The 16,085-nt window shown below is 30.9% G+C and overlaps 3 protein-coding genes across 3 annotated transcripts; 2 read left to right on the top strand and 1 right to left on the bottom strand.

Moving 5' to 3' along the window:
- The first annotated feature begins 1,459 nt into the window (after nt 1-1,459).
- Nucleotides 1,460-7,871, top strand: LOC128388151 (periostin-like). The gene is made up of 4 exons (XM_053347525.1): nt 1,460-1,781; nt 4,335-4,646; nt 5,059-5,482; nt 5,699-7,871. The coding sequence occupies exons 1-4, from the start codon at nt 1,636-1,638 to the stop codon at nt 7,316-7,318; spliced, it is 2,502 nt and encodes an 833-aa protein (XP_053203500.1). The 5' UTR covers nt 1,460-1,635; the 3' UTR covers nt 7,319-7,871.
- Nucleotides 7,872-8,392: 521 nt separating this feature from the next.
- Nucleotides 8,393-11,407, bottom strand: LOC128388152 (SUN domain-containing ossification factor-like). The gene is made up of 2 exons (XM_053347526.1): nt 9,186-11,407; nt 8,393-9,033 (listed from the first exon to the last, which is right to left on the bottom strand). The coding sequence occupies exons 1-2, from the start codon at nt 11,261-11,263 to the stop codon at nt 8,718-8,720; spliced, it is 2,394 nt and encodes a 797-aa protein (XP_053203501.1). The 5' UTR covers nt 11,264-11,407; the 3' UTR covers nt 8,393-8,717.
- A 1,904-nt stretch (nt 11,408-13,311) lies between these two features.
- LOC128388001 (pancreatic lipase-related protein 2-like) lies at nt 13,312-15,498 on the top strand. Its single transcript, XM_053347327.1, has 2 exons — nt 13,312-14,598; nt 14,692-15,498. Exons 1-2 carry the CDS (start codon nt 14,004-14,006, stop codon nt 15,162-15,164), a joined length of 1,068 nt encoding a protein of 355 aa, XP_053203302.1. The 5' UTR covers nt 13,312-14,003; the 3' UTR covers nt 15,165-15,498.
- The last annotated feature ends 587 nt before the right edge of the window (nt 15,499-16,085 follow it).

The following is a 16,085-nucleotide window of genomic DNA, read 5'->3' as shown; positions in this document are numbered from 1 at the left end:
GATTAATTAGTCTTAATTTGATTAAGATATTGTTTTAATCATGTTGTTTAATATACAATTAACAATTTCCTGTTACCAACAGTTAATGTAACTGGTTCTTGTTAATTGTTGTGATATAACAATAACATATTTAATCACAATCAAAAATTAATTGTTCATGTTGAAGGATTCACAGGATGAGAGTGAAATTAATTGTTATCGTTGTTGATTCAAATCAACTGATGGTAATCAAGAATTAAATTAATTGTCGATAGAAACAAATTTAATGATTTGTTCAAAGTCGCAGTTGATTGTTGATTGTTACTTTTAAAAATAAGTTAACAATTAAATTGAAATGATATTTAAATTGTAGGAAATTTACATTAGGTAATCAACTAAATCATAAAGTTTTTAGATGAAAAATAAACACTAGAGCAATTAAAATAATCGTTCAACAATTAGATCAACAGGAATTGTGGTTCGAAACAATTAAGGTAACCAATAGTAATTAACTTAATTCCTAGAAATAGAAACCAAATTAACTAAATATATTACAACACTAAAAGACAATTAAAAGTTAATTGTACATTTCTAACAAATTGATCATGTCAAACTATTTATTATCTAATCAGTTAACCTTTAATTGCTTCCAATGGACAATTAATTGATTGGTTGGCTGAACTGAATTAAAGACGAGAGAGAGCAAGTTTAATCAACTGATTATTGTACTTTCTAGTATAATAGTAAACCAGGATCACAATTAATGTACTTTACTGGTTAGTCTCTAGTTAATTGTTACAACTGATTGAGAACAGAATTAAGATTTTGCTTGATCAACAATTTCATCAAAATAAAGTAACTTTCAATTCCAGTTGATTATTGATCACAATCAATAGCAATTGGAATAGTTTTTTTTTTGATAACCTCAGGGTATTTACAGGTAACTATCAAGAGAATTATGTTAATCATGATTCTAATTAAATGATTAATATTTCCATGGATCAGGTAATCAGAAAAAATCGTTTCAAAGGAACCAGAATTTTCTGAGAACCAAAAAAAGAAACTCAAGAAAATCAGATATTCACCATGAAAGAAAATCAACGCAAACTCGAATCACAATTAACTAATCAATAAGTTGAACAATTAAAGGTGAATCTCTCAGATATTATCGGTATAATTAGAGACTAAAGGTAAACATGATTAAATCTCAGGTAAAGATAATCAATTCCGGAGACAATTCAATCAACCGGTTCCATGATGAATTCAAGATGAAAACAATAGATTGTCAATGTTATTGTTTTCCATATTGAAAACAATGTTCACAAGGGGTTAGAATGATGATGAAGATAAGAAAGAGAAGAAAGAAAGAGGATGATGAAGAACAACCTTTCGAAGGGGAAAAAAGGATGAGTGAAGATGAGAGTCGGCGGGGGAAGATGATGATGATGGTGAATATAAAAAGCTCTGAGTTGAAGTGAAGGAGACTAAAAGTAAACTTGTCAACGAATCAACAATCATCTTATTATTTGTTTATCTTTTTCTCTTAAATATATTTTTTAATTCTCTCTGTTAATTGTTTTCTCTCATCAGTCAATCTAATTAGCTAAATTTAATTGAAAAGAAAAAAGTTACTTTTAATTGAGTTTTAATTGTTTGATGAAAACAACAACAACGATGAATTGGTTAACATCAACAATTGTTTCTTATTTGATTATTGTAACTGTAACTCCATTGGTCTTTGTTGATGGTCAACAACCATCACTGGACAGTCTTCTTGGTGGATGGTCAACAATTTTGGACAGGTAAGTGGTTAATTAATTGCAATTAGAACAATTAAATTTACAATTTACTCATTTACTTCGCTTGAGGTTTTCAAGTTTTTCTTTCTTTTCTCTTTCTTCTCTTAATCAGCTGTTCCTTTTTCTCGAGATTTTTCCAGAATTTTCTCAATTCCAATTCTCTTCTCATTCCAATTGGAACAATTTGTTTGATTTTTTTTTCTTCAATTAATTTAATTCCAGTGATTTAACTTCGTTCTTGTTAATTGTCGTTAATCGTTTCTTAATTATGTTTCTCTTTGGACAATCTGATTGTTCATACGAGTGATTGAATCTTGTTGTTTACGTTTTTTTCCCTTTTTTTTGGTTGTTACTTGAATTAGATTTTTCCTTGATTACTTTGATTCCTTAATTGTTATTGTGTTTAATTGTGAGAGGGTTTAATCATTTGTGACTTGTCAACCATTTTACTTAATATTTTCCTTCCTCATCAATATAATTTCATCATGAATTTTTCTAGTGTTTTGTTTGCTCATTTCAAGTACCCGTTTGTCTAAATCTTAATTGTTCACCATTAATTGTTACTAATTTTAATTGTAGTTGATTGTAAGCATAACTATTGATGTTGTTAACTTCCGTCTTGATTGTGTAACCCAACCCAACAGTAATTTGTAGTTATTATCAAATCTTGAAGGTTTTTAGTTAGTAATTCAAACGGTTGATTTTTTGTTGTTGCTAACAACAATTTACTAATCATATCCACGGATATTAATTGCATGTCTATGTTAATTGTTGATCTAATCCAGTTGGCACTCGTTATTTTAGTATCTTCATCATCAAGAGTTAATTTTTAATCCCTCCAAGTGTAACTATCGCAGTTAAATTGGTCCGTTAATCTTTTGGATACTAATTGAGACTCTGATTAACTGAAGATAACAATTAACTAATCATCTTTTGTTATGCTTATCCAGTATAACTTGTTACCAGAATTAGATAATTATAAACTCATAGATGATGATGATTGTTAATTGTTACTATTCAAATTGTTTGGTTCAATAGATTCTTCCAACAATCAATCTGATTGTAGTAAAAATTTACCAAATCAAATTAAGTTCTGGTTCATTTGTAATTAGTTTTCCGTTCTACTTGGAAATCAATCAAACATACAATTAACTAATCACCGATGATCACTATCGAGCAATGATCAACATGATTAACCATCACAATCAATTTTAACCCTTTCAGTTCAAACAAAAAAAAAACAACTTCCATGTCAGAATCTAATTGAATTAACATGATCATGATTAACATTCAGTCAACAATTAACCTGAACTTAATTTACCATATCAACACTGAATTTACTAAATTGTTAATACCATAAATAAACAAATTGTATTTTAATCATCGTAACAATTTGTATTTTTTTTCACAAATGATTAGGATTAAATTGTAAACAATTTAAATGGCATTAACACCAATTAACTTAATCATCTTTCATCAGAAAAACTTTTTAATACAATTAACAGGTTGAACATTTAACCTTAAATTGTGTTGTTTAAATATACTTGACATAAATTACTTTAAGATGATTAATATTAATTAGTAGTAAAGCATAAATCACTAATAGAGTAATTAAAATGTATTAATAGTAACAATTTAATTCTTGATTGTGATAAAACTTTCGGACAGGGTCAATGATTATCATTGATAAACTTTGATGATTGACATAATTAGATCACATTTAATATAATCCAACAATTTAAATCAACAACCGATGATTATAGCAACAATTAACCGTTCAACTAACCCTTAACAATTAGTTAATCATTTTCAGCTATTGTATAACATGAAGAGATTTATTAATTAACTCAGTGATTAAGGTGATTCCACCCAATTCACTTAATCACTTTCAATTTAATTTTAATTGTAAAAAACTTTTTCTTTCCCAAGGACAAGGTTAGATTAAAATCTCTGATATTTAGTTAATTGTTCCCATCCCATTGACAATTAAAATAATTCATTTGATTTCAATTGTAATTGTTACAATTGAAAAGCTCATTCATAAAACTCATATGAACAAAATTTCACCAGAAATGTTAAGATTTAATCACTTGGATTCACTTGAATTAAATTACGATGATTTAATTTAACAATTTAATTCATTATGAAATTGTAAATTGTTTCTTTCATGATCAACAATTGTACCTGTTAATTTATTACCATTGATTATTTAATATTTGTCAAGGTAAATTGTGACAATCTAAATGATATTTTTGTTATTCATCCTAACAATTTATCATTTGCATGTAAATAATAATAATGATATTGCTATTGAATCAATTGATTGTTAATTGTGACATTTATCATGACAATTATTACAACAATTGGTGAGCAACAATTTATGTCATGTAACATGTTAATTGTTGTCCATTGATTTTGATTACAATTGTGATTCTGTTGATACAACAATTGTTATACTGTTTGGGTTGATATTTATTGATTTGATTTTCTTTTCGTTGATTAATCAATATGATGATTTAATGATTGATTTTCTCTTCGCTAATTGTTTCGATTTAGATTTAAAGATGAACTTCTCACTTCGAGACAATATCCTGGTCCGATTCGAGGTACATATGAAAAGGAAGGTGAATCTTTAGCGAGTTCAGATTCATCGGCTTCGGAGACAATTGGAAACACCGGCGGTGGGGAAAGTGAATCATTTAATCCGGACGTTGTTGTGGTCGATAAAAATCCCTCTGTAATCGGTGGTGGATTTGATTCACCACGAGAACCACTTAATCCAAATTGGCCTTTCAAAGGAATCGCTAATCCATGGATTTGGAAGGGAATTGATTCAATCTTAATCCCTCGTCGTCCCTGGTGGAAAGGGTAAGTCCAGTATCTACTGATGATGATCATTATCACAATAGTTGATTGTTCATAATTAATCAACCATCATATAGACAATTAACTTGAGTCAATATTTATAACAATAGACAATTGTTTTCAAATTTTGAGTTAGTTAATTGTTGTAATTTACTATTGACATCTATTCATTTAGAATGAGTTTCTATCAAATCATTTTAAAATGTTAGTAATTAAAACTCTGTCTCGCATTTGATTGATCACTTCATTGATTATTAGTAAATTATAGTTGTTGTTACCTGATGATTTTTGGGATTGAAATTTTATCGACCTCGACAATGATTAACTAATAACGGAGATCTTAGGAGTTTGGACCTCATCTTGAGTATCTTTAACACGATTAACTAATTTTGTTTTTTCACAATCAATTAATTAGACCCAATGTTTGTATTGAACGTGAAGTGGCCGAGGATTCACCTGATTCAAATGATTCCGTTAATAAGACTGAAGGATTAACGAGTCTAATCCCGTTCACTTTGCAATCAACTCAGTGTATGGAAAGTGAAACCGCTTATTCTTGTGTGACCAAAATCCGAAGTCCAAAAGAGTCAAAAACATCAACAATTAAGTACCAATGCTGCCATGGATCACGTCGCGTTGAACCCGCCGGTGAATGTGTCGAGGTCAATTTGAAAAATATCACCGCTACTTTAAAGGAAATCGGAGCAACGAAAATGGAATCACTTTTCAGCCGATCAACTTTACCTCTTTTACGATCAAATAATCAAGAAAATGTGACGATTTTCAGTCCCACCGATGAGGAAATGATGGATTATGAAGATGATAAAAATAAACAAATGGTTCGTAATCTTAATCCTTAATCAGCAACAATTAACCTTACAATTAAAGTTTCCACCAAAATTTTCAAGGTTCTTGAACTTTTCATGCTTATCCTTGTAATCTTGGTGTCGTTTTTTTTTATTGAGACAAGTTAATTGTTGACCTGGAAAAAGGTTAACCACTAATTGTTAGAATGATTTTTAATTGTGTTCCCTTTTTTTCATACTCAAATTCAGAATGAAATTCCGGCTTCCGGAGATGATTCCAAGGATGTTGAGCCCAAAGAAAGCGATACAAATGATATGGTCTCTCATCATATCGTTGCTGGTTTATATAAAACTGGCGATTTCCACAATAATATGATTCTACCAGCAATTAACAATGAATCAACAATTCGTATCAATGTTTATCATTATCCGGAGAAAATAATCACCGCTAATTGTGCACCGATCATAATGCCAAACAATTATGCTTCAAATGCAATAATTCATTTAGTTAATCGAGTTATCCCTCGACCAACATTGAAACTTTTCAATTTAATTGAAAACGACCCTCGATTCTCAATCTTCATGAGTCTCGTTCGTCAATCTAACTTATCCGTTGAACTTTCTGATTCCGAGAAATCTTTGACCATATTAGCACCAACCGATGACGCTTTCCGTAAACTTGACCCATCGGTTTTGGAGAGACTTCAAAATGGTGGCTCATGTTACAATGTGGTCCTTGATAATCACGTCATTCCATCCGTGATCTGCTCCTCCGCGATAACAACAATGTACTGGCATCGATCTCAGGCCAATAATAGAATTGTTTTAACTCGAAATGAGGACAATAAATTGTACGTTAACGATGTTCCAGTTGAAGGTAGCGAATTACTTGGTACCAATGGAATCGTTTATCCAATCGGCGAGGTTTTGATTCCCGATAATGCCAAGCCCGTTTCGGCCAATCTCGAGAATCGATTCACTTCCCATTTCCTGAAATTAGCCAATGAATCTGGAGCAATTAACGATTGGGACTCGATGAACAATATTACAATCATCGCACCGATTAACAATGCTTTTAAAAAGCTCGGTGAAAATGAACAAAATCTCCTGGACAATTCAACTGACCTCGGCTCTTATGTTGCTAAAAATCTTATTTCTCAGTCCAGTTTCTTTAACAATAAAATTATCGAAACTGCAAATGGACAAAAGCTTCGTCTCAATGTTTTCGAAGAGATTCCCGGACTAGTCTCTCGAGCGACCATTCAATGTGCTCGAATTGTTCACTTTAATCGAGATGTTTGCAACGGAGCAGTTATCATGGTCGATTCAATTCCAACTCCAAGTAAATCGAGTATAATCACCGCTCTGGAATCGATGGAAGGTTTTGCAATTTTCCGAGAATTGATTCGAAATTCATCTTTCGAAAACAAATTGTCCACCGAATCAGGTCCATTCACTGTTCTCGCTGTCGACGATGCTTCTCTTAACGAACAGTTCACCGAAAAAGAATTGGCCAAATTGACCTCCGATCCTTCGAGAATTGAGCGTTTACTTCAGAAACACATTCTACCCGAAATGATCTGTTGCTCATCGATTCGACAAGCGTCATTCTTGGTCAGTTTCCAAAGGTTCCGTGTCATGGATGGGTCAACACTCAACGCTCATCGGGATGTTCATGGTAACATTAAATTCTGGGCTCCATCAGCTGATGGAATGTCCACCGTAAAGAAATGTGATAACATGGCCGAAAACGGAGTAGTTCATGTGATTAACCGAGCGATTCACGATTCAGGTCATTCAGTTGATCAACCGATGAACCGACGACTTGGACACATCCCTTTGATCATTCAAGGATTTTGGAAAGTTTGAAATGATCAACCAAGGGAATCAGTTAATCAACTTTGATAAATCATTTTAATCCGATCAATATTATGACCATTGGATGTGTTAATCCAGTTCCCGAATTTTCAATTTTAATTAATCTCATTTTCTATCCCTTTTTATTATTTATTGACTGATCTCTTTCACAACAATTTAATTACTGTAAATAATTGGTCATCTCAATTAACAAGTTTGTGTTAGGCTTAAATTGAGGTGTGAACAAGAAACTCACAATTAATTGTTAGTGTTGATTAATAAGAGAGTGAAATTTATTATTGACAGCAATTAAACGTTTTTTCAACCATTTAAACTCAATAATTTCCATGCTCAACAATTAGGCTTTAATTGTTTACGTTTGTTTACTTATCAATATTCTGATTGATTGAAAATTAAGGTAATAGTCTTCATCTAATTGTAACAATTAACTCCTTCTCTTGGTCAATTTTGTTAAATTGTCAGATCAACAAATCGGGAACAATTTGTCAAGTCAATGTATCAACTCAAATTGTAATTAAAACTACAATTAAATGAAACCACCTAATTATAAATCTTGTCATAATTTATTTGAATCAATTTTCATTAACAATTAACTAATTGTTTGGTAATAATATACAATTAGACGTGTTCATTTTACCACAATTTAGTTAATCAGGGAGTTATTAATTGCCCTTCATTAATTGTTTTCAATTGTTTGTTTTGTATAAAAAAATTTCATCCATTTTTGACAAAACAATTAAAAGTAATTCAATTAGTTTTTGTTAATCATCAACTAATTACAATTAGCCACGTGTATCAAGAGCATGATTAATAACAATCAAGATTAATTTCTTTCGTTGGTAATTAACTACAACAGATTGTAATCAGAAAATAATAATTATCTTTGTGAATAAAAGTTAATCATCATAATCCTTTTCTTTATAAAAATGATTAATTAATCTTGATCAATTAACGATCATTAATCGTTACCGAATGACTTAAATTGTATTGGAAAATTTTTCTTAATACATAGGGAAGATTATTAAGCCAACAATTAAATCTTACGATAATTAATAATCAGACGTATTTGTTAAGTATTATTTGCTATGTATTAATCAATAATCATCAATTAATCAATTTGTGGGACAATTTATATGAAGTGATTTATGGAAAATCAATAATGAAGCTTCTTGATTTAGCAAATTACATAGTATATATTTATATTCACATAACTGGTGATGATGATGACGATGAGGATGATGATGATGATGATGTTATTGAATTACATGTTATCCTTGATAATTTATCAAGGTTATTTTGACTTTTGATGACAGGAGAGAGAAAGAGAGAGAGAGAGAGAGTGAGAGAGAGAGAAAAGAATGGGGAAAATTTTCAAACTTAAATGATAAGCTCATTTGTTTGTTATGCTTGATGAGATTAAACAGTAACAACAATTAGATTTAGGAAAATTAAGCTTGAGATTATTTGGTGATGGTGGTGGTGTATTTTCATCCGTTTCTTTGTTTGCTTGATTGTTGTTTTGTTGACTTTTAAGTTTTAAGATTGTCGGATCAATCTCGTGATGCAATTTAGATGAATGAATATAAAATGAAATATATTGTCGTTTAAAACTACCTTCGATTCGTTTGCTTTTGGCAGCCGATGGTTTAAATACATAGGGAGAAAGTTTTGGCCTTTTTAAGGAAATAGAACTTGAATTGTGATTTCTAAAATGGAGGAAAAGAAAAGAGAAGAAAATTATTATTATTAATTATTATAATCACAAGGATAATTGTGTAAAAAGAATCAAGAAAATGAGATGAGGGTGTAAAGAGAAATCAATGAGAAGAGATTAATGAGGAATTATATTGATATTTACCTTAATCCATTTTGATATTTGGTTTGAAATGAATTTACATGATCACGATATTGGTTGGATAGACGAGCTGATGCTCTTTTAAGATAAATTGAAACAATACTAAATATGATAATTATCTCGACTACAAGTAATACAATATGGATTCCAATTAATGACCAATGCATATTCTCCTTTTCTGCTATGAAAAGAGAAAGCTGATCTTCGGCTAAACTTAATCGATTAATTAGATCATCAATTAATTCTTGTTTCTTGTTATCCTTTTCGATGGCCATAGTTGCTGTTTCATTTAATTTGTTAATTGTTTCGTCCATAATTCTTTGCATTTCCTCTAAATTTTTCTTATATTTTTGGCTAAGATCTTCTAATATTTGATTGCTTAAAGTTAGATTAACTTCTAATGCTTTAATTTTGTTGCTCATTCTTATGAAAACCGATTCTTTAGCTTGACTTGCACTCAATGGAACCCAATTAGCGGTGTTTGTGGGAGCAATTGGTTGTGTAGCTCCAGGCGATGAAGATGCTTGTTGTTGCTGTTGAGCTTGATTAGGTTGTGCTTGATGATTTAACGGTTGTGGTGGTTGTTGAGATGCTGTTGATGGTTGTAAAGTGGATGAAGTTTGGTATGATGATGATGATGAAGAAAGTGTTGGTGTCTCCTCTAAAGTTTTCTCCCTATTTGTATCGGTAGAAGAGGAAGAACTGGAATCAATTGATTGTCCAGCTAATTTATCAGTCTCATGATCAAATGAGGGTGTGTTGGTTGTATTATTATTATTGACTAAATCGGTAATTAGTTCACTTGGTTTCAAATTTTCACTTTCATTGTAATTAGGTTCAAATGGGACACTGGTAATTGAGGAGAGTAAAGATCCTTCAATGACAGATGATGGAGAAACCGTTTCAACAATGAAAGGTTGCTGTTGGGTTGATGGTTGATCTAAGACAACTTTACTTTGGGAATTGTTTTCACTTGATTGTTGAGATGAAGATGAAAAAGGGTCAGATAAAATATTGGTAAGATAGGATGGAACCAAGTTATCAGAAGATTGAATCTCATCAGGACCAACACCATTTAGGAATAAAGGATTAGTACTATTGATAAAATATGATTGAAGTGGACATCGGAAACGAAGCATTGGCTCCTTGTTGACCTCTTCACAGAGAATGGCATAGGTTTTAATACCCAGAAGAACTTTAATGTAATCACATAGTCTCTGGTTGGGAGTTGAATCACTACAAGATGATGAACTAATTGTCTCAACGAATATACTACCACAGTCGTTACAATTTTTTAGAATTTTATCCAACCAGGGCATCAATTTAATTGAACTCAAGGACAATTGTAAAACATCTGATGTTCTTTGCTCTGTAAGCGGGTCAGGTTCACTTTTATTGAAATTCTCTGATTCTTGAGATGGAAATTTAGATAAAGCCATGGCAGCTTTTCGAACCATATTCATTACAACTTCTCTCGCTGTTCCAATAAGGTTAGCAGGATGACTTTGAGATGACGTAGGAGAAACAGTTGATTGTGATGATTCATATGAGGCAAGATTATCCACTTCAGTATAAAGAAGATTCTTTTCCACCGAGCCACCATTTTCTATGGCATCAAATTCTTCAACCATTGAGGTACCAAAAAATCTTATCACCGAAAGAGGACAATAATGTTCTGCACCATAATGTGATTTCATTTCTACTTTCATATATTTAAAAAAACGCGACTGTGACTGTAGCTCAAACCTTTGGATGGTTCGAACATCTTGAGCAGTAAAAGATCCTAAATTAATCCATTCACGGGTTGGATAGTTTTCACTACCATAGACGGTAAAATCTTTGGGTGTGGACGAGAAAAGCTCATAATTGGCCAATTCAAATCCCAATGGTTGAATAGATTCACAAAGCTCAACAATAAACCAAATCTGAGCTTTACATGGGTTTAAAAGATATTCATCCATCATCTCATTGAGTATCCTTGGTGTTCCTTCAGCTTCAGAATTAGCTGCAATTACCTTTGATCCACATTCATAGGAAGCATAATTTCTCGCCCAAAGAACAAACAACATAGGCACAAACATTGTGGTTACTAAAAGTTCTATTCCCTTAGATAATCATTAACACTATTAAACCAGATTAACTTCATAATTAATTGTGAAATAAATAAGAATCAAAAAAGAAAGGAAATAGAAATGACAACTAATTAGAAATCAACAACTTAACAGTTAATAGAAAAAAATTTAAAAAGAACAGAAGAAAAAGTTACTCACCAGGTGGCGACAATCGAAGAAAAATTGGCGGTTCATTTGAATGGAATTCGATGGAGAATCAAATTTGATTATCATGATTGAATTTGATTAATTCGACAATTAACTTCTTTCGATGATTAATTCTAATCATTGGATTGTTTTTCTCTAATATTTTTCTAAATTTCTGTGACTAATCAAAGAAATTCGTAATTTTCGTTCTCCTTGAGATTCAATTTGTTACAATTACTATTCTCATCTGTAATTGTCGTTTAAATTGTTCTCGTTAATCAATTAAATTATGATGATTATTATTTTCTATTTGATAGTATTAGTTGGCTAATTAATGAGCTCATCAATTAATTGATAAATAAAAAAATTAATTCAAAAACAATGGTAACCCTTTCAATCAATTGGTTATTATTAATCATTGAATTTGGTATTGCAACAATTAATTGATTAATCTTGACAAAACTTGTATCCAAACAATTAATCATTAAGAAAGTTAATTAATAACCGGTTGCATTTTGTATATAAATAGACGATTGATTCAGTTTGATTGTTAGTTTTAAATTGTTTTCTGTTTCCTATCAATTGTTGTTCAGATATAAAAAAAAATCAAGTTAATCATAATGAATAAATTGTTACTCTCCGTTTTTGTTTGCTTAATTGTTGTAACTCTTAGCAATCAAAGTTACGCTGATGAAGTTTCAGTTGAAGCCTCAGCCAATTCTGAATCAACTGACGTTCAATCTGATGGTCAATCCAATGGTCAATCCAGTGGTCAAGCTGAAAGTGGAGCAACTGTTAATTTAAGAAAGAAATGTGGTAAAAAATGATTGTGATTTAATCAACAATTAAAATGTAACAACTAAATTATCGAGAAATTAATAAACTTTTTTTCTTCTTGCAATCAAACCATTTCCTTAATTACTTAATCAATATTGTCTTCATTTATTAATTGTAAATCTATCGGTTATTTTATGATTAAGTTAATCAAGTCAATAAGATTTTATCGGAATCTAATTACTAAACTTGTTTCATTATTTTCGGATGATTATAATTAACTCTATCAACAATTAAATGGATCTTGATTTTAATTTTAATCGAGCCAATTATTGGCAATCAACAAATCAGCTTAGAGCTTCAATCTAATTATTAATAAATGATTAAAATTAGAAATTAACTACAATTAACATTACATTTAATGTATTCAAAGTTAATGAAAATCTTTAATTGTGATTAATTTCATATAGTTAAACTTATCGGTTAATTGTTACTAACAATCAACTATTAAAAATTTAAATTGTCAGACTAATCTGGTTTGTTTGAATTGATAATCAACCCATAAGTTTTACTTGGTCACTAATACAATTAGTTAATCACTTTCTCGGTGAACAATTTATCCAACTAATCAATCAAGTAATTGAATTTAGATACAATTTAAATGATGACAATTTGTAAATAGTAAACAATTAACATCTAAAGGTTGAAAGTATCTAATTGTTTGAAAAAATTCTAATTCAATATTCACAATGATTACTTGGAACTAGAATTAATTTGATTAATTAGCAATCAAGATCAACTCCCAAAACAATTAACAACATCCAAATATCTGTTATAATGTTGTTTTTAATTCAATTGATTAAATGATTGATTAGTTAATTGTTTGAGCAAACAATTGATTAGTAATACATTATATATACAACCAAGTGAATTAATAGTTAATTAAATGATCTAAAGATAATTAAACATTAATCATAATAATTAATGGGCGATTTCATTGAAAAGGTTATTTAATTGATTGTTTGAACGATTAAATTAATTGCTCTGTTTTTTTCGTGGTTATTGTGTGTTGTTAATTGTGACAATTAGTTTTGATATAAAAGGTGATGTGAAAATTTGATTAGTTTCTGTTTCTTATATTTGTTTGCTTAAGTTAATCAACAATTTGCTAACATGAAGTTAATTGGTTTAATTTTCGTGACTTTTTTAATTTTCTCAGTGACAATTAATCAATGTTATTGTTCAAATGATTGGTCAAAGGAATCAAATTATAATGGTGATGTAACTGTTGGCTCCGAGGATCGAGCTCCATCATTTAATGGAGCAATTAGTGATAATCGTAAATACAAACGAGGCTAATCAACAATTAACCATCAACAATCAGTAATGAACAATTTAATTTCCACCAAAATGTAATCAGTTAATCCCAGAAACCGATTGAAATAAAACTCAGACTCAAACCAAATCAATTCAACAACAATTTATTCATTATAACTGTAAATGTATCTGGTTAATTGTGACAATCAGTTTACCAAATGAATTCACATTAAAACCAGACTGATTAAAAGTCCAACCACCTCTCGAGTATACAATTAAATTAACTAATCAACAAATGATCAAGAATGATGTTGATTAACATAATCCGCTTTTGCTAACTAACAATTAACATAATTATGATCAAGAAAAATTGACTCAATCAACAAAACTAAATCCAATGAAGAGGTTTAATTTTCCAACAATTAGTTAGATCAATTTGATAGATTGTTATTTTTGTTTTCTTAATTGTAACATGTTAATTTTGCGAAACTTTTTCATCACAATTAGCTTAATACTGTTACAAGGAGTGTTAATTGTTCTCGCTGATGAAGAAATTGTTTGCTATGATTCAGTTGATTGTTTTGATGGATTAACGATGTTCAATAAGACTTATTTTCCAGAATCACCGGAAAAAGTATCAACGTCCTTCCGGGTATTCGTTAAGCCCGATCCGTGGCGTTATAAACAATCAATTCACTATCGAAATGTATCAACGTTATCGATGATTAAGAAATCATCACCAATCGTGTTGATTGTTCATGGTTGGGTGATTGATTCAGATTCCTTGATGTATGTTCAACTACGAAACGCTTTGTTCAATCGTTATGATACAATCGTCGCTGTCGATTGGCGTAGAGGGGCTTCAGTTGATTCTTATCCACAATCGGTTGTAAATACTGCCCTTGTTGGCCGAGAAACTGGACAATTAATCAAATTGTTGTCTAATTATCGAGACATTTCACCTGATCAAATTTACATAATTGGATTTAGTTTGGGCGCTCACGTTGCAGGAGCCGCGGGTCGTTGGTTAGCTGATAAATTGGGAGCTAAAGCTGGACGAATCACCGGTAAGAATAACAATTAAAAGAATTTCGAAATCTTAATTGTTGTTAATTTTTTTTCTACTTTTTTTGTCTGATTCTTCTTCTTTCTTTTCATAGCGTTAGATGGAGCTGGTCCTCTTATTGGTGGCTCTAAATTGTCGCTTAGCTCGGCTGATGCTACTTTCGTTGATGCGATTCACACCAATGGTGGTGATGTTGAAGATCAGTTCATTGGTCATCTTGGTCATTCTAGTCCATTAGGTCATATTGACTTTTATCCAAATGGTGGACAAGATCAACCAAGTTGTGCCAAGAACACGGTTGATGTATCTTGTAACCATCATTCCGCTATTTATTATTACATGTCGTCGATCAAACCATGTACCTATGTGGCCTCAAAGTGCGACTCTTGGAAAACCTTTTCCAATGGTAACTGTTCCTACCCTGACACAATGACCGCTCGAATGGGATTCTATGCAAATGAGACCGTTAATCGAGGCTCATTTTACCTTGTTACCGCTCAATTGTCACCTTACTGTGAGGTTAACAGGAAACAAAAGCGGCCTGAAACCCTTTATGGGAAAAGCTAAACAATTGAATCAACTTATCATTATAATCAACAATCAACAATAAACAGCATCATTACCAACAGTGATCTTGTTTGTCTTAATCCACAATCAAACAATCAAACAAACAAAAAAACCATCAACCCAAGCATCAAGTTGGACATCGTGTCCACATCAATCGACCTTGACCTTTTACCTTAATAAAAAAATATTGAATTGGATGATCAGTTAAAAGGGTTGACAATTGATCAGACAATCAACTAATTGAATCAACTAATCAAATGAAACTTTTACAATGTAAAAAAAAATACATTTCAAATCACATAAACAGTAACAATCAAGACAATTGGGACAATAATTTTAACAAGATGAAAATCAAATGAAAATCAAGTGAAAATCCTAAATAATAAAATTGTAATTACCTTTTAATAAAATACAATTAACCAATTTAAAAGCTTGAGACCTTGTCAACAGGTAAACAAACAATTACTGTCCATCTATTGTCCAGAAAAAAAGATGACCAAAAGTTGATTAAACCAGTGATTAGTTGATTGAAGGTTAGACAATCGGATAACCTTATCCATCAACTTTTTTTGTGTTTACCTGTTGATTTGCAAACAAATCCAACGATTTATCAACAACCTTAACGGAGGAATAGGAGGAGGAGAGAGGGTAATACTATCCACCACACACACACACACACTTCGTCCACCCTTAGTGATGTTTATCCTTATCCACCGATGAAATGTTGGGCGTGGGAAAAGTTTCAATGAGGCTTAACAGTTGATTGAAATTCTGGCAATGATTTGGAAAAAAAATCAAACTAAATTATTTGTGACAATCTTGTATTCATTCATTGACAGATAGTGAAAAAAAAACCAACAAAGAGCAACAATTTACTATTAATACGATCAACAGGTAAAGGGAAGTGATTGAGAAAAAAAA

This window comes from Panonychus citri, unplaced genomic scaffold (assembly GCF_014898815.1).
Source record: "Panonychus citri isolate SS breed McGregor unplaced genomic scaffold, ASM1489881v1 Contig00095, whole genome shotgun sequence".
NCBI lineage: Eukaryota > Metazoa > Arthropoda > Arachnida > Trombidiformes > Tetranychidae > Panonychus > Panonychus citri.
Note: the sequence above shows the minus strand (reverse complement) of the source record. Positions and strands in the feature narration are given on the sequence as shown.